The 27,754-nt window shown below is 35.6% G+C and overlaps 1 protein-coding gene across 3 annotated transcripts; it reads right to left on the bottom strand.

Annotated features, from left to right (window-relative positions):
• Window positions 1–639: 639 nt before the first annotated feature.
• LOC123533126 (switch-associated protein 70-like) lies at window positions 640–21,693 on the bottom strand. 3 transcript variants are annotated; one of them, XM_053519286.1, is made up of 10 exons: window positions 21,551–21,693; window positions 19,627–19,947; window positions 17,119–17,683; window positions 16,652–16,797; window positions 14,520–14,631; window positions 6,251–6,429; window positions 5,534–5,596; window positions 5,087–5,253; window positions 4,271–4,469; window positions 640–1,921 (listed from the first exon to the last, which is right to left on the bottom strand). In XM_053519286.1, the coding sequence occupies exons 2-10, from the start codon at window positions 19,810–19,812 to the stop codon at window positions 926–928; spliced, it is 2,613 nt and encodes an 870-aa protein (XP_053375261.1). In that variant the 5' UTR covers window positions 19,813–19,947; window positions 21,551–21,693; the 3' UTR covers window positions 640–925. The 3 variants fall into 3 exon arrangements, with proteins under 3 accessions (XP_053375261.1, XP_053375262.1, XP_053375263.1); XM_053519287.1 differs by lacking the exon at window positions 21,551–21,693 and adding an exon at window positions 21,264–21,402; XM_053519288.1 differs by lacking the exon at window positions 21,551–21,693 and adding an exon at window positions 20,847–21,212.
• Window positions 21,694–27,754: the final 6,061 nt, after the last annotated feature.

The following is a 27,754-nucleotide window of genomic DNA, read 5'->3' as shown; positions in this document are numbered from 1 at the left end:
CTTATGGAAATAAAAACCTTAATATGTCGATTTTTTGTAATGACCTAAATTGTCAAGATATCCTTTTTAATGTATTTGGTAATGTCAGTGGCCATACTCGTATATACCTGACACGTAACAGTCCCACTAGAGACACAAACACATTTATCTTAATTAGACCGTACGTGACTAGTTTAATGTGTTACAGCTGCTGTGACTGACTGAACCGAACCGGTGTTATAGGGTATGGACAACTTTACGTACCTGAAACACTGGCAGGACTTAAAACTAAAGTAGTAACACGAATGGATACAGCACCGTAGAAATTTTCCTCTGTGCACCTAGCACCTGATTTGTTTGTTTTTATATTATTTACCACATGGTAATGTAAACTTAGGAAAAGTAAGATTTTTTTACATGTTTGGTGTATACAGACTACGAATACACAAACGTATTGTGATTTCATCTGTTGAAGTGCAATAACCAAGAATGAGATATCTGAACTATGTTGGTAATAAGATTCATGGCTGTGACTTGTAACTGTTTAAATAAACATTTCGCTATGTGGGTTATCAATATGTCTTTAAAATACAGCTGCTATGCTGCTTTAAAAGCATGAAAGTAGAAGTATTTATTATATGATAAATGGACTAGAAATACTGCAGCTTACATACAATTTTAATCTGATGTAAGTTTATCATTTTATTTCAACACGATATGAAACAATTTTTGAAAAATATATTTCTTACAAATGATATATATTTTACATATATTTTGTCTGGAAGACTTAAACAATGTATGATGTTAGGAGAGCTTCCACCAGCCTCAGTCAAATTCCTGTTATTGAGAATGAGATATATTCATAAAATGTTCTCTTGTAATAACATTTGTAAACATATGTAGAAGAAACATGAAAAGTGCCTAACTGAACACTTGGCAACTTCGTTTATGCTTCATTCTGTACAATAGTGCCATTTGGCGTAATCGACTCATCATTATCAGCAGAAGACTTATTTTCCAAAGAATGTTCTGTTTCCACATTAAGTTTATCTGTATCCTCTTTGGTGTCGCCTGACTGTTCTGTTTCCACAGTAAGTTTATCTTTATCGTCTTGGATGTGGCTTGACTGTTCAGTTGCCACAATAAGTTTATCATTGTCTTCTTGGCAGCCATCTAACTGTTCAATTTCCATGATAGGTTTACCTTTGTCATCTTGAATGTTGCCTGCCTGCTCAGTTTTGATACTTTCTTCCTCCGCAGTATCCGCTTCTGTGATTTTTCCAGAACTATCGCGTTGATCTTCATTTGAGACAGAATTTTTATCAACACTTTCATCAGCAATTTCTGGTTCACTTTCCAAAACTTCAACATTTTCTGTTATTTCTTTCGTTTCTGTGTTGGAATCAATGACTTCTTCTTCATTATTAATTGTTTTAGATTCAAATTCGTTTCCAGGTTCAGGCGCCTCTTCTTTATCAGACTCTTTCCCGGTGTTTTCATCAGAATCATCAACCTCTGTTTGATCTTTATGATATTCATCCTCCTGATTTTGAACAAGATTTGATTTCAGTGACTTTTCTTCGTCGGATTCTTGGCCACTTTTCATTTCGACGTTATCACTATCATTAAGCTTTTCTCCAGAATTATTTCCGTTTGATATTAGGTCCATATTGTTCTTTCCAGTGTCATCTTTAACATCACTGGAACTACCATCAATTCCTGTCTTATCCATGCCGTTATTCTCATCTTCCCTGTTAGCATTGTCATCTTGCTTCTTTACAAAGTCTCTGTCACAGAAGGCGCCTAGCCCTCTGTGTGTAACAAGTGGCTCTGGGTGAGGTTGTATAGGTCTCGCCAGTCCAACTGGTGTTTTCCACAACTTCACCTTTTCTTCCATAATGTAACGGTCCTTCTCTGCTTTTTGAAGTTTCTCTGCAGCTTCCTGAAATGAGCCAACGATAAGTCATATGTTATGGTTTACTTCCATTCGTCTGCGTTTGTTTTCTTCTCAGACTTAAGAAGAAGTTAACAACCATAAATGAGTACTTGATTATATTGATCATAGTAAAGAAATATTGGGTTGTAAGCCGGAAACACAGCGGTGGTGGCCGTTTAAATAGAAGATTATTTGAGCCGCGCCATGAGAAAACCAACATAGTGCGTTTGCGACCAGCATGGATCCAGACCAGCCTGCGCATCCGCGCAGTCTGGTCAGGATCCAAGCTGTTCGCTAATGGTTTCTCTAATTGCAATAGGCTTTGAAAGTGAACAGCATGGATCCTGACCAAACTGCGTGGAGGCGCAGGCTGGTCTGGATCCATGCTAGTCGTAAACGAACTACACTGGTTTTCTCATGGCGCGGCTCGTTTTCGTTTTTTGTTGGGTTTAGAGTCAAACAGACACAAATTAGTCATTTGGAGACATTTCAAGCTTTCGGTGATGGAGGAAGATCCGGGCGTTATTTCAGGTATTAGTGGGCACCTAGGTAGAACCACCGACCTTCCGTAAAAAGTGGTTCCTTAACTAATATTATGTATAGTTTTCAAATGGATATGTAGTATGTGTTAGTGTTAAATTATACATCGTGTTATGTAGTATTGTTTTTGCTTTTGTTGGTTTAAAGTCAAGGCGACACGTAATGTCAAGTGACGATCTTCCAGTTTTAACGGAGAAGTAAAACCTTGAGGTTATTTGCCGGACAATATTTAATGACTGTAGAATCAGAGACCATCAGATTCCGCATTAGAGTTCGAACAATAAAAGATAAGGGTCAAGTAATTCGAAGCCATATAGATATACAGATGCCTCGTTGCCAAATACAAATATAAATACATGTACAAATATAGCAATAAATATTAAACCCAGATACACAGTATTTCAATACAATTACTAAGGAATATGCGAGTATCTTTTTTGATGATTAACATGAGAAGTTACTGTTAGTATCTAGAGTTTTGATTGAGCTGAGTAATGGCATGCATAATTAGAAATCATACCAAATCTACAGGTATATACATGTATAAAACTAAATCATACGAACTCATGGCGATATATTTTCAACCTTTCCCTGATGCTAAGATGATTTACATGTTGTTATCGCAAATGAAATGTTTCCAGAGCAATGATAAAGCTACCGTATTATTACTACATGTGTAATCTATATGAGCCGTGCCATGGGAAAACCAACATAGTGGCTTTGCGACCAGCATGGATCCAGACCAGCCTGCGCATCCGTGCAGTCTGGTCAGGATCCATGCTGTTCGCTTTTAAAGCCTACTGCAATTAGAGAAACCGTTAGCGAACAGCATGGATCCTGACCAGACTGCGCGGATGCGCAGGCTGGTCTGGATCCATGCTGGTCGCAAAGCCACTATGTTGGTTTTCTCATGGCGCGGCTCATATGTATATATACTTAAAAGCTTGACTCTTCTTTGCGAAGCTTCGGAGAAATCTACAAACAGTTTGAGGTACATGGATGCCATTATTTGATGTTGTTAATCAATTTTCCTTAGTAAATCTTACTTTCACTGCTAGATATTAAAACTGCTTTCTTTTTCCGTTACAAAAAGTGTTATAATGCTCTTGTACATAGAGTTCAGCATTACATCATCTTTGAGGAAAGTCGAGAGCAATTGTTTTTACAAATACATCCACATTATGCGCAGAAACGCACATAAATAATAGCATCTACATGGCAATTTCATATCTTTCATTTGAAAAAAACGAATAAGTCCGTCCAAGAAATCACCAGCAAGAACGTCGTTGCTTGCTTTAAATAAATGTACGATTTGATAAACCAATTGAGCGCATGTGCTCCAGATTCCTTGAATTTCATCCACTGTGTTCCTTACAGTTAGGACCATACCACTGGCTATCAGCTTCGCAAAATCACAATCAACAAAGAGAAATACTTTGTCTCCTAATCATAAGCTACTTTCGGAGACATTTTCAATCGTGTGGATCCATTTCAAACAAAATTAAGTCATTTGTATCAAACTGTTGCTGAACTTTGACAGATGAAACAAATGGCGTTGGCCATATCGACAATTTGTCAACACAAGCCGATCATACTGTGAAACTACGCTATTAACGGGTAAATATTTCAAATACTATAAAAACACGTAAGAGTTACGCGTATATAAAATGACGTTTCTTACACATCGAAGTTTTATAGTGTTTCTGTAGCACTTATGATTTTATGATTTGTTATACAAAAAAAAATCAACATCAGTATCTGAGTTCTTATACACGAATCAGTGGAAAACGGAACATGACTTATTAAATCCTGTACCTGCATTTTCTCGGCGGCAGCGGCTTTATCACGCTCCAGTTGTTCCAATCTCGCCTGTGCCTCGGCAAACAATCTTTCCTGCTCTTTACGATCACTCTCTAACACAGCTTTCTGTTCTCTTTCCGCTCGCAGCATTTCTTCCTGTTGTTGTTTAAGTCTTTCCAGCTCTTCCCTTTTCTCAAATTCTTCCTCCAATAATCTGACCAAAAGCATAAAAATAGTTCTTAATATCACTTTCAATATCGGGCATTTTAACTGTTCGATATACAAGTTAGTGTCGTTTTAATATAGAGTTCACCGTATCTCTGTATTTATTTGGCGAGACTGTATCTGAAATTTTGGCTTAGACAAACTAAAATATGTTTCTTGTAAACTGAGTCATTAATGCACCCTTAACATAACGTTTTTAGCATTGCATTGTTGTAGTTGTGAAAAATATCTTCATGCAATATGTCATAAAAATGTGCTTTAGTTCAGCTTCTTTATTCGACTTCATGTTATTTTATGGTATTCAAAATATAAAAGGTAAAAGTAAGCTTTATCTAATTCGCATATAATCAACATACAGCACAAGCTACTAAGCTCCTGTGCAACAAACTAAGTATGCAGTAACAGATACTTTTATGTGCTTATCATTTACTTCCTGGGACAGCCCTTTGAATACTGAGTGCAAACACTACCATTTTTCACGTATGACGCGGCTGGGGGTGGAACCCCAGACCTCCCTCACTCAAAGCGGAGAGTCCACTCTACCACTGAGCTACTGAGACATGACGTAATGAGCTCATACAACAAAATTTTAGAAGTTCAACTTACTTTGACTGTAGGTTTCTGACAATTTCCTCGTCTTTCTTAGCCTGTCTTTCCTCGGCAAGTAACCTCTCCAATTCACGTTTGATCTCCTCAAGTTCTCTCAGCCTCTGTTGTTCGGCCTCACGTAGTGTTTGCTCCTCCTGCCATCTTGCTTCCGCCTCTTCTCGTCTCTATATAATCAATAATGTATTCTAATCACTTTAAAACTGCCTGAAATCTCCTATGATTTGGGGGTCTCTGCAGCCGTGTCTTAAGGTTGCCCTTACAGCTGCTTGGCAATATACTTGCTTCAAAACACTCGTTCGCATTTTCACTTGTTGTCAACATGAGATGACAAGTTTCAGCAAATTCATGGACGTTTATCGTCAATTGTAAAAGAACAATAAAAAAACACAGGTATGACGTAATATAGCATTGTAATTTTAAAAAATCAAGCAAGTCTCTAATTACCTTTCGTTCCTCTTCTAATTCGTTCAGCCTTGCTCGCAGCAATTCTCCGTCTTGTAAACGTCTCTACAAAGACACACAATTTCAGATATATCTAAATGAGGTTGAAACAAGATTTCAACACAATTATTTTGCAGTAACCAAACAAAATCCCTCGCTTGATTGTCAATTTCTTACACTTCCTCTGGATTTAAAAGCGATATTACAAGTGTATGCTTACTGGAACTCGTTCACCTTGTGGATGTTTTTTATTTTTTATCCGGAATGTTTTTATAGTAACTGCTATAGAAATTTTGAAGGGTCTCAGTTTTTACAAACTTTTTATTTACAAAACACTTTTTATTCAATAAAGTAGGGTAAAAAATTATCAAAAGCTCTAGTCATGGTACTGGAATTTGAAATGAGATAGTACTCTGCATCATACACATTTTCTCACTTAAACAATACTGGTTTATCATTTTCGATATCAACTAACATCAGTTGCTTCCTGTTTCAAATGTGTTGTCGATCTGGATACATGTATACATGTCCCTTTAATGTAAACAATCCAGTATGGACATTTTAATATAGATATGTGGATAGTATTGCTAATCTCAAAATTTAAAAAACGTCTACTTGGCAGAACATGTATCATCGGAATATTTTTTTTCACATATGGTCAATTTTATTTATTTTATACGGTAAAAAAAGAACATATAGCCTAATACTGTTGAAAAATACCCTTTTCTCTTCGTCTAATTCATCTTCCCTGTTTTTGAGAAGTTCTGCCTCTTCTCTGCGTTTTCTTTCTTCGTCTGCTGCTTGGCGACGTCTTTCAGCGCGTGCTTTACAGCGTTCACGTGCATCCTCTTTTTGTATATTTGGATCAATTCCAACACGGCTAAGCGCCTGCTGTACAGCTTTAGAATGAGAAAAAAAACTACATAAAATTCGTCATTTTTGAGGAGTAAATATAGTTTTTACTTTTGTCGTCTGCGATAAATTGATTCACATGCAGAAAATATAAGCAACAAATATTGATTCAACCGGTTTCTCTTACTAAAGGTTTTAAAAACGACCGACATATGACATCGGACAGTTTTCTATATGTATATAGGCAAAAATTGTCCTTCCTAAGGACAGAATTTTTTAAAACTTCGTGTACTGACCGAGAGTCAAGTTTAAAATGGAAATACAAATGTATATATTAAAAATCATAGGTACCCGGGCTTGATCTTGAGTTATCTGCCCTTGAAAGTCTGAAAGTACTGGGGAAAAATCTATTTTCAAGGGCAGATAATTCAAGATCAAGCCCGGGTACCTATGATTTTTAATACATATTTCCGTTTTATACTTGACTCTCAGTCTGTACACAAAGTTTAAAGAAATTCTGTCTGTAGGAAATTTTTGCCTATATACATGTAGAAAACTGTCCGATATGTCTTTAAGCGTTTATACTTACTGTATATCTGGATAAATTTATTAGGTAATAAAGTGGTTATTTGTACACGACCGTTTCTTTTATGAACAAATCTCGATTATTGAGCATTTAAAAAAGTGAATTAGGTAATGGTCCGTGGGCCAAGGCCAAAAAATTTGAAAGTCGTAACCCAGAAATTAGGCAAAGGTTGAGCTATACCATGCTGTTATACTATCATTCAGGAAACTTTTAAGGGTGGATGTCGGTCTGAGTGACATGTCAGTAAAATTTAATGACGATTTTAAAAACGTTGGTGTCTAATAAATATAATTTAGCAAGGCATATGGATATCGCTGATTTAGATGGTAAAAGAGATATTTATGCGACATTTCTTATAACAAATCTTATCTTTTAATGCCTGAAATAATCAATACTTTATTTTGGTTGTCAAAGAATGCTAAGATATGTATTATATATACTGAATAAAATGCCAAATGTAGGGGTTGATGTACCCCACCCACACATTAGTATATATACTGATGCGGGTAATCTTTAGAACTTTTAATCCTTTATAAAGGACCCGAATCCTAATGTTTACAGTAAAGAAAACAAAATGAATGAATAATTGAATAAAAGTTCAGACACCTTTGCATTTTAAAGTCAGTTTGCTAAACCTATGGTTTGTGTTTCATTTCTGGGCGAATTGCATACTGACAGACCTATTCTTGCTAGTGCACTAGAAATGATGAAAGTATTGCAAACACTATTAAGACTGCAAAAGTCATACTTCAAAATGGAAGCAGATCCAGCAATATAAGCCTTTATTCAAGATGACACCTATTTCAAATTAATCCAAAATTATTATACATATGAGTTAATGCCACTAAAGGTTTTAAATTTTGATGACTTTAATTGTCTTCTGTTCTAGCTTAGGTCTTCTTAGTAGTCATTATGTACGTAGAAATTAAATTAACCAAATTTAAGTTTGTTAAACTACCAACAAAATATGTTATTTAGTTACACAGACTATTCAAATTAAGAAGGCTACAACTTTCCAACTTTCCAAATAACTGCCTTAAATTTGATCAAACATGCACATATGAAAGAGGCGTAGCTCTTTAAAAGTCAAAACTGTAACAGGAATCACCTGATATTGATTGAAACATGTTACAGAGGATTTTACCACTCACACAATAACCACCTGAAATCGGTTACATGTACAAATATTGATGAGCTACTACTGTTTATATGTTCAGTATTATAAAACAAACCAAATATGTTTTCAAGATTGAAGTTTGGTTATCCAGGTCAATCTAATTAAGATTCTGTCCTGTCATTTTCAAACTGGTCGCCAGAAATAAGTTTGCAAACATACATATGGATAAGATGTAAGGAAATCATTGCTGTGATAGAAGTTAAAATAATTTCAAATGGAAACTTCGTTACCAATATGAGCTACTTCTCTTGTTTTAATCAAAATGGCACCATGTTCAAAATGCGTACCATAAAAGACATTAAAATACTATGATTTAAATACTGCTTTTATTTCTTTTAAAACTAAACACGTTACTCTCAATTTTCATTCAAAGGATTTTGAATGTAGCTAAAATGTAATATTCATTTGTATCAGAATAGCTGCTTGATAGATGTTACATATACAGTGTATCCTAGTAGAATAACGAGAAAATATTTAAACATTTTTTTTTTAAATATTTGAAAGGATTTATAAAGTTTATGTTTCAATGCAAATTGCATTTTTCTGTTACAATTCAGCTAAATATGTACGACCTACACAAAGCCCTATCTGATTACACAAACGCTAATGAGCATATACAGTTCTAAACCTATCAAAGCAATTTAAGATACATATATATTGATGTACCTTTCGGTTGTGCTTGAACGTTGTTATCTGTTTTGTTTGAAATAGAAATTGTCAGATACCCTGAAATCCCGAAAATAAGCCGGTTTCGAAAATAAACCACCATTTCACTACGGGCAAAAAGGGCTCGTAAATTAGCCGCACTCAAAAATAAGCCGTACATTTTTTCTTGTATCAGTAATAGTATCAATGACTTTGTCAGGACACCATATAAGATAGCAAAAGTTACCAACGTGTATATAGCAGATTTATCTCCAAATAGCAATAAAACATACCTTGGAATAAAAAAAATCTTAAAACAATGCAAGTTGTGCTGATTAAAAAAAAAAACCCTGGACAGATTGAAACTTTAAAAGCAATAAAATTCTTGTCCCAAAAACTTTCTTGTCACGTCAGTTCTATTAATTAAAACGACCAGTCTTTATAACACAATGCAGTGTTTATCACGTATTGTGAAAGTTATTCATACTTGTTGAGTGATTAAATCATAGGTGTATAATGTTTGTTAGGCCAGACAAAACTTTTTAATGAATAATTATCTGTTAGGATCGGATTATTTTAAGTAGAAATTGTAACAAAACAGATATGTCAGAAGTATAAGTATTTACCGACGTCGATGTTTTTACTAAAAAGCAAAAATAAGACATCCGTATATTCAGTATTTCGGTACTCGAAAATACGCCGATTTTTAAACCGTTACTGAATATATGTGCTCAAAAGTTCGCCGGACTCAAAAATAAGCCGGTCTCGATAATAAGCCACCAAATCCTTACGAAAAATTAAATTAAGCCGCGGCTTATTTTCGGGATTTCAGGGTATATCATAATGCCAAATCCCTTTAATACCATTCAACAAAATCCTTTCAATGCGTATTCCTCTGAAATAGTGCCAAACTATTATGAATACATCTATGGTCATGCATTTGCTTGACATAATGAACAGGTAGTACGTACAGAGCTTCGCAGCTATAAACTGAGCAAGTCTTGGAACCAAGAAGTCGTGTATTGTATCTGTTTGTTATTTGGTTGTATGAGTAATAATTATTGGTATTGTTGTAATTAATATTCAACGTAACGTATGTTTCCATCCCTTTTAGTGTGTAGCTTAATGATATTTCTACGGAATAATTCACTTAACTAAAAGAATTTTTACAGATATGTCATAACGATATTAATACACCACTGGCGTTTTCCAAACAAATAGTGCAGACTCTGTAAGTATATGCATCTATGTGTGTATGATGAACTTATTCTGATACTGATACCAAATAGTGACTTCTCGCAACCTCTTAATCAAACTTTAGAATATATTTCTGTCATATGGTGTACATAGATGTTATAATGTGTACTCCTGTGTAGTTCTGAAACACACGTTACCGAAAGTAGATTAAGGTAGTTACTAGACTTTAATGGTTGAAACACACTACCATACCGATGTAATTTATATCTAAGAGTTGAAATACAGCAATTTTTGAACGAACTAGTTCTTTTTTTTTGTATTTGTTAATAGTTTTTAGAATATTGAATAGTAAGAACTTAGAACTGACAATAGTGATACCACAACCACCATATTAACAAGGAGTCTTATCTAAGTTTTCGTTAAGGGAATGTAATAAGAATTCGAAGTTCAGTAATTCCATCCCACAGTATAAGTGATATTTGAAAATCACCACGATAAAAAAAAACAGAACTATTTTAAAAAGCATGTTTTACCAAAAATGTCATTGGTTTCACTACGTGTACCCATGTTGTACTGTATATGTATGATGCTCCATAAGTTCAAAATGTGCCTTGTTTATTTACATCAGGAATTACATCAGCAACTTTGAACACATAATGCATATAAACCGATAAATTCAGTAATGAATACAACCTTACTTTCCATAAATATCAAAAGAACGCATTAAAAATATAAAATCCTCTGTCTTGAAACCACCTAAGTTCATCAAGTAATCTTGGTAACGTATGTTTCATAATATATGATTCATTTCATCTTTGTAATGCTGTAAAAACTGAGTAGGTGCTTTGCAATGCCAGTCAGCATGATTTATGTATTAGTATGGAATAATACCATTCGACATATAAAATTGAAAAGGTGACCTTTCAACCTAGATAGGAGAGGTGGTCTAGTGGATAAGGTGCCGGCTGCTCAATCCAGGGGTTGTAGGTTCTTCGAGCCCCGCTGGGGTCACGACCACGACCTCTCATATGGCACCAGTATTGGTTTTTCCAGGAAGCGGACTCAAAAGTGGTTTCAAACAGCTTAAAGCTTTCATTACAACTGAGCAAAACAAATTAGTATAAACTAAAACCTAGGTAACGTATATTTGATTCTTAGATACCCTCACGTCCGGTATTTATTTTGAATGAAAGTCAAACATATTCAGACTGCGTACATACTATAACCAAGTCTACTGTTAATAATCAATATGCTATATTTTGAAGCAGAAGCCATAAAAATTGCAATTAAATCTATGCTATCTTTACAGTGATGCTGAAAGAGGCACCTTCGTTTTACTGCAGTTTGTCGACATCCTATAATTGAGAATAGTAACAGGGTTAAGTCCAACAAAATTATAACAGTTATGTATGCATGTTCAGTAAACAAGGTTTATTTCAATTAAAAGCATACAAATGCAGTTGTTGGAGTCTTTTCAATGTTGCTAATTCTTCAGGTGGCGACTGTTACGTATGTTACATATTAAAGTATCTTTATCAAATAAAGATCAACATTATACATGTAAGCTTACTTTGACATCTAAAATAGAAGAAAACTATTAGTACCCAAAACCTTTCTGAATAAAACACAAATAGGCTTGATTTATTGAGAAACAGCATGTGATTTATTTGTATTACATTTACATGCACGTTGTCTGTAACCTAAACTGACTGCAATATTTTATATTTTCTCATAAAGATATAAAATTGTGAATCTTAGCATAATTATTTGATGATGTCTTATTAAAAGATACAGTAATTTTGATAATTTTACGAGTTATTTAAAATGGCAAAAATTTAGCTCGGGTGGGTGGGATATTTTAACCCCTAAATTTTAGTAGAAATGGTCAAAATTTGGAAAACATTGTTACAGTGAACCTTTAATTGATTTAGAACAGTTACATAAGCAAAAGTCTTATATCTTAAAGTCGGTATTGAAACAAATTATTAAGAATTCGTGTGTAGCTAACAATACTTTCAAAGAGAGAGAATTCCGCATTTTTCATACACAATGTTTACTAAAATGAGTATCATTTTCATTTGACATAAGGTAGAAAGCGACATCCGGTCTTAAACAATCCCGGAATGAATGTATTACTGGCTGAAGTGGATGAACCTTTGCCTAATTTTTGGGTTACGAAATCGAAAAACTAGAGGACTTACAGAAACTGGCCCGCAGACCATAATATAAAAAAGTCATTTCATATGTGTTTGTGGAACAGTTAAAACTACTGTCCACTTGTAGCGGGAACGCTATTAACAAGAGCTGTCACAGGAGACAGCGCGCTCGACTATTTCGATGCTGGATCCGATAGTGAAACTGGGCACATCTGAGGAAACTAGAGCTGTCACTGGAGTGTTTAATGACTCCAATTGTGGATGAAGATATTGCACAATAGCCTGAGTCTATGTCAAAAATATCAACTTAAAGTAATAAGAGAGGTAAAGATAAAATATATCAAAACACTATATAAGTATATCCTAAGCAAAAAGGGGCATAATTCATTAAATATTGGTGCCAGAGTTATGCAGCATGTGTCATATAGTGTGGGTGATGATGTTGAACAACTATTTTAAGTTTGAATCAAATCCATTCAGTAATAACAGAGACAGAGTGAAAGTGCATCAAAACTTTAACCTAAAATTCTAAGTAAAAAGGGGAAATAATTCATGAAAAATTGGTCCCAGAGTTATGCACCTTGTGTCATATGATAAGGGTAATGATGTTGAACAATTGTTTAAGTTTGAATCAGATCCATTCAGTAATAACAGAGATAGAGTGAAAGTGCATAAAACTTTAACCTGAAATTCTAAGTAAAAAGGGGAATAATTCATGAAAAATTGTGCCAGAGTTATGCATCTTGTGTCATATGATGTGGGTGATGACACTGAACAACTATTTTAAGTTTGAATCAAATCCATTCAGTAATAACAGAGGTAGAGTGAAAGTGCACCAAAACTTTAACCTAAAATTCTAAGTAAAAAGGGGGAATAACTCACGAAAAAATGGTGCCAGAGTTATGCACCTTGTGTCATATGATGTGGGTGATGATGTTGAACAACTAATTTAAGTTTGAATCAAATCCATTCAGTTATAACTGAGACAGAGTGAAAGTGCATCAAAACTTTAACCTGAAAATCTAAGTGAAAAGGGGGGATAATTCATGAAATATTGGTGCCAGAGTTATGGCCCTTATGTCAGATGATGTGGATGATGATGAGGAATAAGTATTTCAAGTTTGAATCAAATCCATCAAGTAATTACAGAGATAAGTTGAAAAAAGAGAAAGTGCACCAAAACTTTAACCAAGGTGGGGACGCGGAAAGACGCCGACGCCGACGCCAGGGCGAGTAGGATAGCTCTCCTTATACTTCGTATAGTCGAGCTAAAAATTGTTTCTACTGACCACTAAAATCGAAGGTCATCATTGCTACCTCGAGACAATAAAGTTAACTATTCCCATTACCAAAAACATATATAAACTAGAGATGCTTTTTAGAAAAGCGCATGTATCCCACAACTGCCCCTATGAAAAATGTCTAGTTTCTCTAGATGGTTTAGACGAGTGGATCCAATTAGATGGTCTGGATGAGAGGATCCAATCAGTAATTCAAGGGCCATAAATCAAAAGTGCCTGGGCGAATTTGGCTAGTCATCGAACTTGGCTAAAGTCTTATGGCCAAACACATTTTGTTAAAGTTTGGTGAAGATCGGATGAGAAATGTTCGGCTTAGAAAGCGGACAAGAGTAAAAAGGCGGATTTTTCGGTAATTCAAGGGCCGTAACTCCAAAATACCTGGACCGATTTGGCTAGTTATCGAACTTGGCGGAGGTCTCATGGTCAAACACATTTTTTTCAAGTTTGGTGAAGATCGGATGAGAAATGTTCGACTTAGAGTGCGGACAAGAGTAAAAAGGCCGATTTTTCGATAATTCAAGGGCCGAAACTCCAAAATGCCTAAATCGATTTGGCTAGTTATCGATCTTGGCCGAGGTCTTATGGTCAAACACATTTTGTTCAAGTTTGGTGAAGATTGGATGAGAAATGTTTGAATTAGAGTGCGGACAAGAGTAAAAAGGCCGATTTTTGGTAAATTAAGGGCCATAGCTCCAAGACGCCTGGACCGATTTGGCTAGTTATCGAACTTGGCCGAGTTCTTATAGTAAAACAAATTTTGTTTAAGTTTGGTGAAAATCGGATGAGAAATGTTCGACTTAGAGTGCGGACAAGCTTTGTGACAGACAGACACACACACACACACACACACGCACGCACGCACGCACACACACAGACTAGAGTAAATCAATATGTCTCCCACACCACTGTGTGGTGGGAGACATAATTAACAGTATTCTTATGAAAACTTTAAATTCAAATCTTTTTTCAGGATTAAAAGAATGAAAAAAATCATTATAAAAATCATACAAGCTTAGTATAAATGTGAAAAGTTGAAACTATATAAAAATATCTTTAGCAATTAAAGATTTTCTACCTGAGACCCATTCGTTTTTGGATTTAAGATCATGTGCACTCATCTCATAGGGCTTCTTAGGGGTTTGGATCACAAAACGATTTGGCTTATGAGCTGGGCGATCCGGGGGTACCTTCAATAAATAAAGATGATGACTGCAAAATAGTTTGGCTATGATAAACAAGAGCTGTCCGTAAGACAGCCAAGCTCGACTATTCGAAATATTGTCACAGAAGCAGGAAATTATTACCCAAAATGTTAAATATCAAAAGAGTTTTAAGTTCCGAAACGGGACAAAATTTGACCAAAATGCATATCAGAGTTATGGGACTTGATGCTATCAACTAGTTTTATAACCCCGAAGAAACATGTTAAGTTTCAATTCCATATCTGCATTAGTTTTGGAGATAGTAACTTTCATGTAAAACTAAGTCCAAAAGGGGGCATAATTTGCTCAAAATACATGTTAAGAGTTATGGAACTTGACCCAGTGAGGTTGGTAACTGACCTAGAAAAAGAATAAATAAGTTTCAAATCTATATGCCTTTTAGTAATAGCTGTATGTACTTGCACGCAAAACTTTAACCAGAATTTTCTAAGTCCAAAAGGGGGCATAATTTGGCTAAAATACATGTCAGAGTTATGGGACTTGATTCTATCAACTAGTTTTATAACCCCGAAGACACATGTGAAGTTTCAATTTAATATCTGCAGTAGTTTTGGAGATAGTAACTTGCATGTAAAACTTTAACCAGGATTTTCTAAGTCCAAAAGAGGGCATAATTTGCTCAAAATACATGTCAGAGTTATGGGACTTGACCCAGTGAGGTAGGTAATTGATCTAGAAAAAGAAAAAATAAGTTTCAAATCTATATGCCTTTTAGTAATAGCTGTATGTACTTGCATGCAAAACTTTAACCAGAATTTTCTAAGTCCAAAAGGGGGCATAATTTGGCTAAAAAACATGTCAGAGTTATAGGACTTGACCCAGTGAGGTAGGTAATTGATCTAGAAAAAGAAAAAATAAGTTTCAAATCTATATGCCTTTTAGTAATAGCTGTATGTACTTGCACGCAAAACTTTAACCAAAATTTTCTAAGTCCTAAAGGGGGCATAATTTGGCCAAAATGAAGGTCAGAGTTATGGGACTTGGTGCTATCAACTAGTTTTATAACCCCGAAGACACATGTGAAGTTTCAATTCAATATCTGCATTAGTTTTGGAGATAGTAACTTGCATGTAAAACTTTAACCAGAATTTTCTAAGTCCAAAAGGGGGCATAATTTGCTCAAAATACATGTTAGAGTTATGGAACTTGACCCAGTGAGGTTGGTAATTGACCTAGAAAAAGAAAAAATAAGTTTCAAAGCTATATGCCTTTAAATGATAGCTGTATGTACTTGCATGCAAAAACTTAACCAAGGTGTGACGCCGACGCCGACGTCGACGCCGACGCCAGGGTGAGTAGAATAGCTAGACTATTCTTCGAATAGTCGAGCTAAAAACTGGACGTGATACGAGTACTAACAGGTCAATTATTATAATAACAAAAACAACAACAACAACAACTTTACTAATATCCTTATACACAAAGGAAGTAATATGTGTCATAATGTTTTTCAAACGAAATTCGAGTAAACATGGAGACAAATTTACAAATAACAAGTCTTAACGTACTTAGATTTTCCTCATTTTAGTGTTGCTGTTTTCTTTTATCATAACATATGGTGTCATTTCAGTCGCAAAACTGTATATGATTAGATTATACTATTGCAAAGAACAATACAATACGCTATATTATATAAAGCATCATTGAAGGCAATTATAATGAATAAAGTTGTATATGCAACTTCATTCAATGTCATATTGGACTGATAAACAATTTCCTGTATTATAAATAAACAAGGGAAATTGTACTTGAACTAAGGTTCTTGGGAGTGGCATGCAAATACAGTCAAACGTGCTTAGAGATCACGTCTATAAAGAGACCACTTGCATTTAAAGTTAACTTTTTCGGTTCCTTTTTGTCTTGTTGAAGAAGAAATTATGTTGTCTTGAGATTTGTTTTAAGACCACTTTTTGCAATTCCGTTAGGTGATCTCCTGATACAAATTGTACTGTATTTACATTATAGACAAGACGACAGACGTTACCTCAACTGAACAATCGCTGTCAAATTGTATCGTCCCTTTCTGTACTTTTTCGTCAGGTCCAACAAAATAGTTTAGTTTTGTAGGGGTCAGCACTAACCAACGATCCTTCCAACTCTTCACTTTAAAGCCCCTCTTCTTGATCTTTCCTGAAACAAATTGTAAATGTCAAACGTTTTCGTCAAAAGTTAAAAACAAAGAAATGTCCGAACAAGAAATAAAATACAGAGTGGGTTTTTTGGTGTATGTGTTGCTGGTCCTTTGTGATCATGGAGTCCATGTTATATATCTGTATTATAGAATCCCGTTTAAGCCCGTGTGAGGGTGTGTTGCACATTTCATTAAATCTCGTGGACCTTTCAGTGAACACCCTTTCGAATAATAAATGCTATGGCCCAAACAGAATGATGGACCAGTCCATTTGAGAAATTTAGCAGGCCAGAGGTTAAATTAGACTACAACTTACGTACCTTTCATAAGTATATTGAGAATGTATGTGTCGTAGAGATGGTTGAGGCCTTGTGTTATGTTCCTGTTTGATAAGCCGACCACGTAATCCTTTTCGAACACATTAAGAAACTCCGTAAATGTCAATGGAATGTCCTGATGTTCTGTGAGAAACTGCTTGATCTGGCTTTCCTTACTCCTTTGTCCGGTAACGTCAATAAACTCTCTAAGAAGCAAAGCCGCTTCCTCTGGGTCTAAGTGAACGGGTATCGCTGGTTCCCCCTCACCGTCTGTCTCTGACAGGAAGTTATAGAGACGCCAAAGGACTATGCAATGCTCAGAGGTGCAAGATTTACAATGGTGTTTCCTCTCAAAGTTACAAAATGTCCAGCATGTTTTGACAATGGTATTTATGCGAGCTCCAAGAACGGTTTCGTCACTTGTATCGGGGCACTCTTGTTTGGTTATTAGCTGTGTTTTCACGATGTCAAAATATGTCTGAAAATCCATGTCGAGTACGCCGTCTTTATTCAAGATCTCCTCTGCCTTGTCGAATCCCATCTTTGAACCAATGGTTGAGGTAATCACCTACAGAAGAAGTAACAATCAGTATTTGTTTTCAAGCGTGTGCGCCTTTGCAACAAGAGTTAACCCTTTCCCTGCTAAATTGCTATAATAAACTTGCCCATCTTTAAATTTGGACAGTGCCATAAACTGTTAAAAATGGTGCTTACCAAAAAAGATACTGACTAAATGGCGGACAGTGCAGATCTGTGCAGGCTGATCATGATCTACACTGGTCGCAAAGGCAGAATCAATCGTTTCTAGCATGATATGAGTTAAAATCCGTTTTTCCATTGATTAATTTGTTACTTAAGATTAGCAATTAGAATTTTGAGTCATAAGTATTCATTTCTGCTTCCTTCTCTAAAAGTTTTCCGAGATAAATAAGATATATATGAGCCGCGCCATGAGAAAATCAACATAATGGGTTTGGTCAGGATCCAAGCTGTTCGCTTTCAAAGCCTATTGCAATTAGAGAAACCGTTAGCGAACAGCTTGGATCCGCGCAGTCTGGTCAGGATCCATGCTCGTCGCAAACCCATTATGTTGATTTTCTCATGGCGCGGCTAAAAATTATTATATTCATAGGTAAGTGACAGGTAATCCCAGGTGATATTAAGCAACATTTTTTGACGTTTCTTATTTTCATTCTATTCTTTCAGAGATTTATTTATTGAACAAAAATACTCGTTACAACGAAATGGACTTTTTTTGTTATCTTCATGGAATTTTGTAATTACCCCACTTCCCCCCCCCCCCCCCCCCCCCCCCCCCCCCCCCCCCCCCCCCCCCGCCCCTTTGTTAAGTAAGTATTTTTCTTTTGATTTCAACATATAATTTCAATTTTACATTTACTTCGATAGATATTGGAATGATTCAAATATCTTAACCATGAGGCAAGTTTAAAAACAATGTGTAATTTCCTACTTCATATATTTCCCGCCTTTCATGCTTGCGCAAACAGGATACGAAAAGCACAATTTTAAGAATACATCAAATGAAAACCGAACATGTATTAAATTAAGCAGTCAGTGAACACACATTAGTATATATGAGCATTTGTGAAACTTGCGAATAAATCCTTGATCTAAATCTGATTAACCACCTTTAAAAGATGACTCAACTATATTCTACTCAAGCCATAGGTTTTTGTTTGCATTAACCAGTAGTACTTGCAATTTTACAAAAGTGCAATATGGCGGACAACTTAATTAATGCTTTAAACTTCTTTACACAGAGCTTTATAAGCTCAAGTTCATGTTGTACTTCAATTAAATTAGTATTTAATTAACTTAATTATTAGTTAATTAAGTTTAAGCTTTATCATTAGACAATGTCTTAGAATGGTTCCTATTCATAATTGGTACACTATACTGTATAGAATTATATGCTATGTACCATGATTGGTATACTATACTGTATAGAAGTATATGCTATGTACCATGATTGGTATACTATACTGCATAGAATTATATGCTATGTACCATGATTGGTATACTATAGAATTACATCCTATATACCATAATTGATTTACTGTAGAGTTATATCTCATATACCATGACTGGTAAACCATAGAGTTATATCTTATATACACCTAGTCATTTTGTGTTCATTTAATTCAGCTTGATCATTTTAATGTAGCAATGATCCGTTTGTCTCCCTTAAAATCATAGGATCTTATTACAGAATAACGGATACATTTATTTTATCGTTTACCCCAAACGATTTTAAAAGTACCCAATCTTAGCTTATGTTCTGTTTTTATGAATTTGTGAGTTTACTTTTCACTGTATACATTTTCGTCAACAGGCCATTTAACAATGCGAATGCGACCCGTTTTAAAACGGATGAAAAGTATGATAACATGCCATCACGTATAATGTTAATTTTAAACTACGTTTCAATTTTTAAAATGGGAGACAAACCTTTAAAGAATACTTGTGAAAAGAGATTGAAAATGGACTCACCTTGAGTTGTGAGACATGTACAGTCCCAGTGTTCATAGTGTCCAGCATATCAAAGGCATGCCAGAGCGACTTCATCGTTTCCCGCTGAAAATCGTCCATCGTTTCGTCAGAGTTCGTCTGGAGCTCTCCCTCTGGTCCGTGTCCACTTCCGCCGGACTTCCTTAAACTGCCCCGAAATATAGACATCGACTGATAAGCAAAATCTGGGTCGAAGTCAAGTATTTTCCCAGATCGCAGTAAAATATATCTTTTGTAACTTTGTTTACAGCCTATCGATAAGTGTGTTCAATTTTACTTCCTATGTCTGGTATCTGGCGTTATCTGCAAAATAACAATTAACCTGCGATAAGCTTTATGACGAACGATAACTTATAAAAAAGAATTAAAATGTTTGTATTTTACAGCGAACATTTATCTTTAAGAGGTATACAAGTGTTTAAAGTGCGGCGACACGCAAAACTTACGCAAGCGTGACTATGATTTTATAATTTCTAATGTTAGTTAACGTAATAAATGTATTCATAATGCTTAAACATAAATTACATCCTATCGCCAATGAGGAAGTTAAGGACACGGCTTTATTAGCCATATTATAACTCTCATTTCTTTGTCCCTCAAATTCCAACCATTGTATAGATGTTGTTTTGTTTTTGTTGGGTTTAACGTCACACCGAATAGATCATATGGCGAGTTAACCATTGTATAGAGGATGATCCAAATGACTAACGCACACAGGCCAGTAGAGGTGACAGCCACTTGAGCACAGTCCAAAACACAAACTTTGATTAATATCGACGTAAAAATAATATGTGGTACAGCAATGACATCTCCAACGGAATACATGTATCTGCGTACTGGTCGTGATCAATCAATAAAGCTGGCCAAAGGCAGGCTACAGGCTCGAACTTTTACCAGAAAAACGAATACGACATAACCAACTACCAGTCAATGCTTAAAACAAATGAGCCACGCCATGGGAAAACCAACATAGTGGCTTTGCGACCAGCACGGATCCAGACCAACCTGCGAGTCTGGTCAGGATCCATGCTGTTCGCTTTCAAAGCCTATTGCAGTCAGAGAAACTGTTAGCGAACAGCATGGATCCTGACCAGACTGCGCGGATGCGCAGGCTGATCTGGATCCATGCTGGTCGCAAAGCCACTATGTTGGTTTTCCCATGGCACGGCTAAAATGAGTTGAACAATCAAACAATCTCTTACCAGAGCATAATAAATCAGTCCCCTATTAAAACAAAAACAAAGAAATATTCATTTCAACGTCAGTGTGAGTGTGCACAGGGAATGCACGTGGAATGGGGGTAGTATTCTTCGTTAAACAATTGGTTAAGTAAATGAATATTTTACAACATACGACTTGTGGTTTTATTAGCGTTTGGTTCATAAATCACATAGTCTTCTTATATCCTGCATTAACAATTTAGCTGAATGTGCAATTGTCACATTTTGACTGAATGTGTCACCGTCACGTCTCTGATGAACTTTCTTTACATCTGTACATGGGAACCAGACTTTTTGTAACACCCTTCGTATCTTGTAAAATTCATATACTTCACCAATTGTTTAATTAGGAACACTAGTGTCCCCGCTCCCCCAATAAATCTGTCCTCTTATACATACCCTTCAAGTTTGCACGTTCATAATCCGAATTACCATTTATTAATAAATAACATTTCAAAAAAACAAAAACACGTAATAAAATATTTAGTCCAATCTGAAGTATATAAAGAAAATCACATCCTGAACAAATGGTCAGTCGAATCAGCACGATCGATTTGCGTATATTATTTCCGTAAACAATGATCACACATGACCTGTAGCCTTAAACTAATAAACAGGATGTACAAACATATATATATATCATATATGTATGTATATTTATATACAAAAATTCAATTGTTGAATACCTTATTCGTAACGTTGAATGTGACACAAATAATTCAACTAAATTATTTCCCTGTTGCTGCGAGATTTAGTCAACGTTTCACTAATTTGTATTTTCTTCCCCAGATCTTTCATGTGTGACTGTTCAGCTTGAAAAGTATTTCTGTATATGTAAATAAACAACTGTTTTCGGTGTAGGAAAGTCGATAATAAATAGGCTAATGCGGTTATTAAGTTGGTTATTATGTGCAGTCAGCCTTACAGTGCGTTTTTAATCCAGAATAGGTAAAATAATAATAAATAGAACAACAGAGCAGAGCAGAAAAAGTGGACGGTCATTTTTAACAGTGAATTTGCCAAATAGATAGATTACTTTTGATTTATGGCAGACGAAGTAGAACAATCTTTAAATACCAGAGCAGTTTGCAGTCCTTTGCAGATAGCATAAATGAGGTTACATGTATCAGAAATTCAATCTAACGAAAAGAATGTATCATTCAAAATACACGCATTTCAGGTACGATGTATTTATTTGTAACACAATATAAAAAACGAACGGAAGGCCGCGAAACGACCTTACAAAGAAAAGCTGTTGACGGAAATTAAAAGCACGAGATACTGAGCCTTCCTTTCTTCTGCTTGGTTGCGGTCTTACTATCAGATAACACATTTAAAAGAAGATATCTCATATACCTTTATAAATTCAAAAAACTCTGAAACTTAAACAAGATAAAGGTTAAAGTAAAGGTAAATTTAGGTTTAGGTAGCGGCATAATTACAATCAACATACAACACGAGCTACAAAACTCTAGCACGACAAACTAGGTGTCCAGAAACAGATACTTACCTGCTCTTATTTTACCTCCTGGTAAAACCCTTTAAATGCTGAGTGCCAAGCAAGACAGCTACCAGTGCGTCTTCGGGTCATTGGTATGACACGCCCGGGGACCGAACCTCAAACCTCCCACTCTCAAAGCATCTACACTCTACCACTGACTGAGCTTTTGAGGCGTTATAATGATAATGTATACGAACTTTTAGTCAAGGCAGCTTCAATGTGAGACAGCCGGTTGAGGAAAGGTACAAACGGCAGAGTCCCGCCAATAGTTTGAAATTGATTACTCTGCTCTCTGACCATTTAGGTATAGGAACGTGGAAAACCAGCAGACGTTTGGACGAGGTCGACAGAACAAAGAAGCGGACTGCCTAACGAAAAAAGCAGCACCTAATGATTTTGCCCACGCCTGTAAACACCGCCTTGATTCAATTAGAATGTCGATGATTAGTTTTCAGTATATTAAGGTGGACTTTCCAGTCGGAACATGGGACTCGATGATTCAGTATGCAGAGGCTCATCTACAGACCGTAGACTTCATCACACTTTAAAATTTAATGGTGGCAGGCATACGACAAGTAATGATCGGAAACCATTCCGAGTCTCGAAAGTTTGACCTACCCAAAAATAATCGGGGTAATCTACACACTACAATTGTGTTCTATGAAGTTTGACAGTCCGAAGCTCATGCATTCTCCTGCTCTTGATAAGGAACCATTTTCAGTCTCAAGGTCATCGTGATCCAGACACAGAAGGGGTCATTTACCTACCAAAAGCGATCATCCTATGAATTTAGAAAGTCATTGGCCAAAGCTTTCTCTTTTGATTGGAAGGCATTTTCACGCTCGAATTAACTGTAACTTTGACCTTTGACTGCAAAACACAAAGGGTCATCTGAATACAGGCAATCATTCTTTTAAGTCACAGTAACCTTGACCTTTGACCTACAAACTCCAAAAATGATATGGGTTATCTACTGACTACAGGCAATCATCACATGAAATTTGATGACCCTAGGACCAAGCAACCTTCAAATCTTGCCCGCCACTTCCATTTTGTATGAAATAATAGCGCAAGTTAATAAAGAGCCTGAACACAAGGACAACATACTCAACATATTCGAAAACGTTTACAAAGATATTATTATCATTTAGGGGGAGGGTAGGCAATAGTGCCGAGAAGGGTTAAAAGATGGCTATATGTGTGTAAGTTTGTGGTTGCCGGGGAGAGATATCTGTGATAGTAGGGGGAGTGGGGTTATCGGAGAAACTAAGAGATATACACCAGTAAGTAAGTGGAAGAAAATGTAAAAAAAAAAAATATGCATTGGATGTATGGAAGTGGCAGATAACGAGGGATACTAAGAAACCATGTAAATTCATTTATTATTTTTTTTGTCTGCTGTTTTTAGGAGGAGGTGGTAAGTAAAGTTAAAAAGTAAAATTATTTGCAGGGTTGGGGAGAGGTGGATAATCCTTGTTGTTTGAGGATAAAATTTGTTCCATCTAGTAACGATCTAATTCACTGACTTACTCGGTTTGGATCAGGACCCATTAAACTCAAAATTAATAAGGATAATGCACTGCCCACTGGTAATGTGCCATCTAAGTTTCGAGATTGTAAGTCAAGGGGTTCTCGAGATGAGTGGAAGCAGTAATTGTACTAACAATCACCGAGACCTTGACGTATGACCCACTGACCTCAAAATTAATCAGTCATGTACTGCAAATTGGCAATATGCCTGCAAAGATTGATATAAAATAATCAAATATTATTTTATTTGTTTAATTTGTTTTAGGTCAGGAAGTACATCAATAAGCTTTCCACATCTGTCAAGTTGATATATGATGCATTAATGTAATTGTTTATTATATCAAACCCTCACGTTTTATACGTCAAATTGTCAGACAGTGCATGTAACTGATGTTAGAGAATTGCTATATATTGCTGTTTTAGATATCTCGGATGGTCAGAAAGGGTCTGGGACAGTCCAGGTGTGAATCTGGAGTCCGAAACTAAGACCTAGAAAATGGGTCTAATAGATATTAATATCAAGGTAGGTTTTAGATACTAGTATGATACTTGTTAAGATCAGGCTTAAGAAATTATATACAAAGTGATTTACTAAATTTATGTACCAAATATTCTACTGTGTAAATAAACATCAAAAACGTTCAGACTCGTGTTGTGTTACGTTACATTGAGGATCTTAGGTTACTAAGAGCCATAAATTTTGTCTTTATTAGGCAATGTCAGACATATTTTCCTGTAGTAAACAATGCAACCATGCTCTACTAAAATCCTTCAACATCTAAGATATGGCTACAAATGGGGGTGGGGGGGGGGGGAGAAACTTAAGTACTATGTTATAAATAAATACAAAGGGCCATAAATCTTGCATTCCTCAAGCAATCTGAAACTTGCCGGATCTCATTTCCCTACAGCAGTTAACATGTCTATCAAGTTGTATTAAAATACCCTAAACCATATCTAACATATGGCCCCAGACAGACTGAAAATGGAATAAAACACTAAAAACATACTATATATATTAGTAAAAAGGTCCATAACTCACATCTTCCTTAAGAAATCCGACTTAAATTTGCCCAGCAGAATTTCTCTATAGTAGTTAACATTTTTACCATGTTTTATTGAAATAGTCTACACCATGTCTAGGATATGGCTTCGGATGGAATAAAAACACTACACATGTACCAAATACAAAGGGCCATTAATCTTGTTTTACTGGATCTTATAGGGCTGCATTTCCCTACAGCATTTAAAACTGCTACCAAATTTTAATGAAACACTCAAATTAAAGTCTTAGATATGGCCCCAGACAAAGATGAATGGACAGACAATGCTAAAACTATATCCCTCTGTCTTTAGTAGGGGAATACTAATAACCGACATAGGGGTACAGTCAAACCTCGTTAACTCGAACTTGGATAATTTGCACACCACCCTTGTCTCAAACTCGTCGTCAGGTCCCGGAAAAATCCCTGTATAATGAATTTTGTTCAGTAACTCAAACAACCGATCTCTCGAACAAATTTTGCTGGTCCTGTCAAGTTCGAGTTAACGCAGTTCAACTGTATATTAAAATCATGAAACCATTTACCTCTGAGGTAAATTTTGAAACTGAACTGTCTACTGACCAGCTGAGAATCACACTTACAGACAGGTCTGCTTATAATAACGAGCAACTAAACAGAAAAGAAGAAAATGAGTTTTACAAATTTTCTTTAATAAAATCAGATCACATGTGCTTTAACAGTGTTTCTTTCTCCTACAGAAACAATAAAGAAAATAGAAATTCTGTTTCAAGATTTATAAAATTTCTACAATTTTTACCATACCGACAAGAAAACTGCTGGGCTGACAAAGTGAACATAAGAAATCTTATTCAATGCCACAGGGTTCAAATGTAGCCAGATTTTTTACTTGCACTACTTTTGCAAGTATAGTTGATAAACTCGGTATCTTGAATTCCAAGGGACTGAGCATTTCACTTCGAGATAACCGAAAATTCAACTGGTAAGGAAATTTTGTGCACGTGTTTTCAGACGTGACTTGAAAATCTCTTACTATTAAGATAAGCAAGTTCAAAATATAGAGTTTCAACTGTAACATTTTCCTCTATCAACTAAATGTAATATTTTCTTCTATTAACAAAATGGGGGAAAAAACCACTCATGAATTTTCAATCTACAGAGTAGAACTCCCCATGTCTACTGAACACAAAAGTCAACAAAAAAGACTCTTAGAAAGAAGCAACTCATATTTTTACTGTTTAAGACTACAGATTGCTGGCAAGATAAACACAGTATATCAGAGACATATCTTGACTACTGCTGCAGACACTATTCAACTGTTGAATAGGTATTTGTACTAAATGTATATCAAATGTAAATTTACACAAATGACCCTTAACTGTTACATTATGACAATGACCCCTAACATTCTGAAAATGACACCCTGAAAATGAACACTAACATTCAAAAACTTCTAATTTAGCGGTAAAAGATACATTCTTAACATATGGAAAATTTTTCCCAAGCAACAACAGTGATCAGATAATGATCAAAGGGAACTAACCCAAAGAGAAATGTATTTTAAAGTAAACACATGTAAATGCCCTGAATATATAAATTCAACATGGCATATAATGTTTCACGCAATTTTATTCACTAAAATCATCAATGGTTCGTATCTCCCTTTGAACATATTATGAATGATGGTATACACCTATACATTTTTAGAAAGGCCAACTGATAATAAAGTTTACCACTATAAAACAAGAGTGCCAGAATGTCACAATATACGCCCGTCACAGCAAATTTCTTTACTCTAGCACCTGTATTTGCAAATGGAATTTTAATTTTGTGGTTGTTTAGTAATCATTGTAAGTCATTTGTTTTTCTAAGTCCACAAAAAAACTCCTTACCAGGTAGAGATACCTTAAAATACACCTAAAATTTGAAAGTAACATCTATGTTGTACCACAGAAAAGTGGTCTTGTTTTTTCCCTACAGTAAGTTATAAAAAAGTTACAATATAAGTTATTTATAGTAACAACTAAGGGAAGATAATCTTAAAAAAAAAAAAAAAAAAAAAAAAAAAATCCAAAATAAAATTATAAATCCATACAAAAATCTTTACCAGGTAGAGATTGGTCAAAATACACCTCATAATTGGATGTAGCATGCATGTTGTACTACAGAAAAGTGGTCTCGATTTTTCCCTACGACTAGTAATGAAAAAGTTACAATATAAGCTATTTATAGTAACAACAAAGGGAAGTAATTCTAAAGAAGGGAACTGCGCATGACACTTCATCTCATGATGGTGTATAATTGTGCCAAGTTACATCAAAATCCCTCCATGCATGAAGAAGAAATGCTTCGGACAGTCATTCTTGTATCTGACCTTTGGCCTCTAAGTGTGACCTTGACCTTTGACCTAGGGACCTGGTTCTTGTGCATGACACTCCGCCTCATGATGGTGAACATTTGTGCAAAGTTATATCAAAATCCCTCTATGCATGAAGAAGAAATGCTCTGGACAAGGTTTTCATTCTTGTATCCTTTGACCTCTAAGTGTGACCTTGACCTTAGACCTAGGGACCTGGTTCTTGCGCATGACACTCCGCCTCATGGTGGTGAACATTTGTTCCAAGTTATATCAAAATCCCTCAATGCATGAAGAAGATATGCTCCGGACAAAGTTTTCTTTCTTGTATCCTTTGACCTCTGTGACCTTGACCTTAGACCTAGGGACCTGGTTCTTGCGCATGACACTCCGTCTCATGATGGTGAACAACTGTGCCAAGTTTCATCAAAATCCCTTCATACATGTAGAAGATATGCTCCGGACAAAGTCTGTGGACGCC

Source organism: Mercenaria mercenaria, chromosome 12, assembly GCF_021730395.1.
Source record: "Mercenaria mercenaria strain notata chromosome 12, MADL_Memer_1, whole genome shotgun sequence".
Lineage (NCBI taxonomy): Eukaryota > Metazoa > Mollusca > Bivalvia > Venerida > Veneridae > Mercenaria > Mercenaria mercenaria.
Note: the sequence above shows the minus strand (reverse complement) of the source record. Positions and strands in the feature narration are given on the sequence as shown.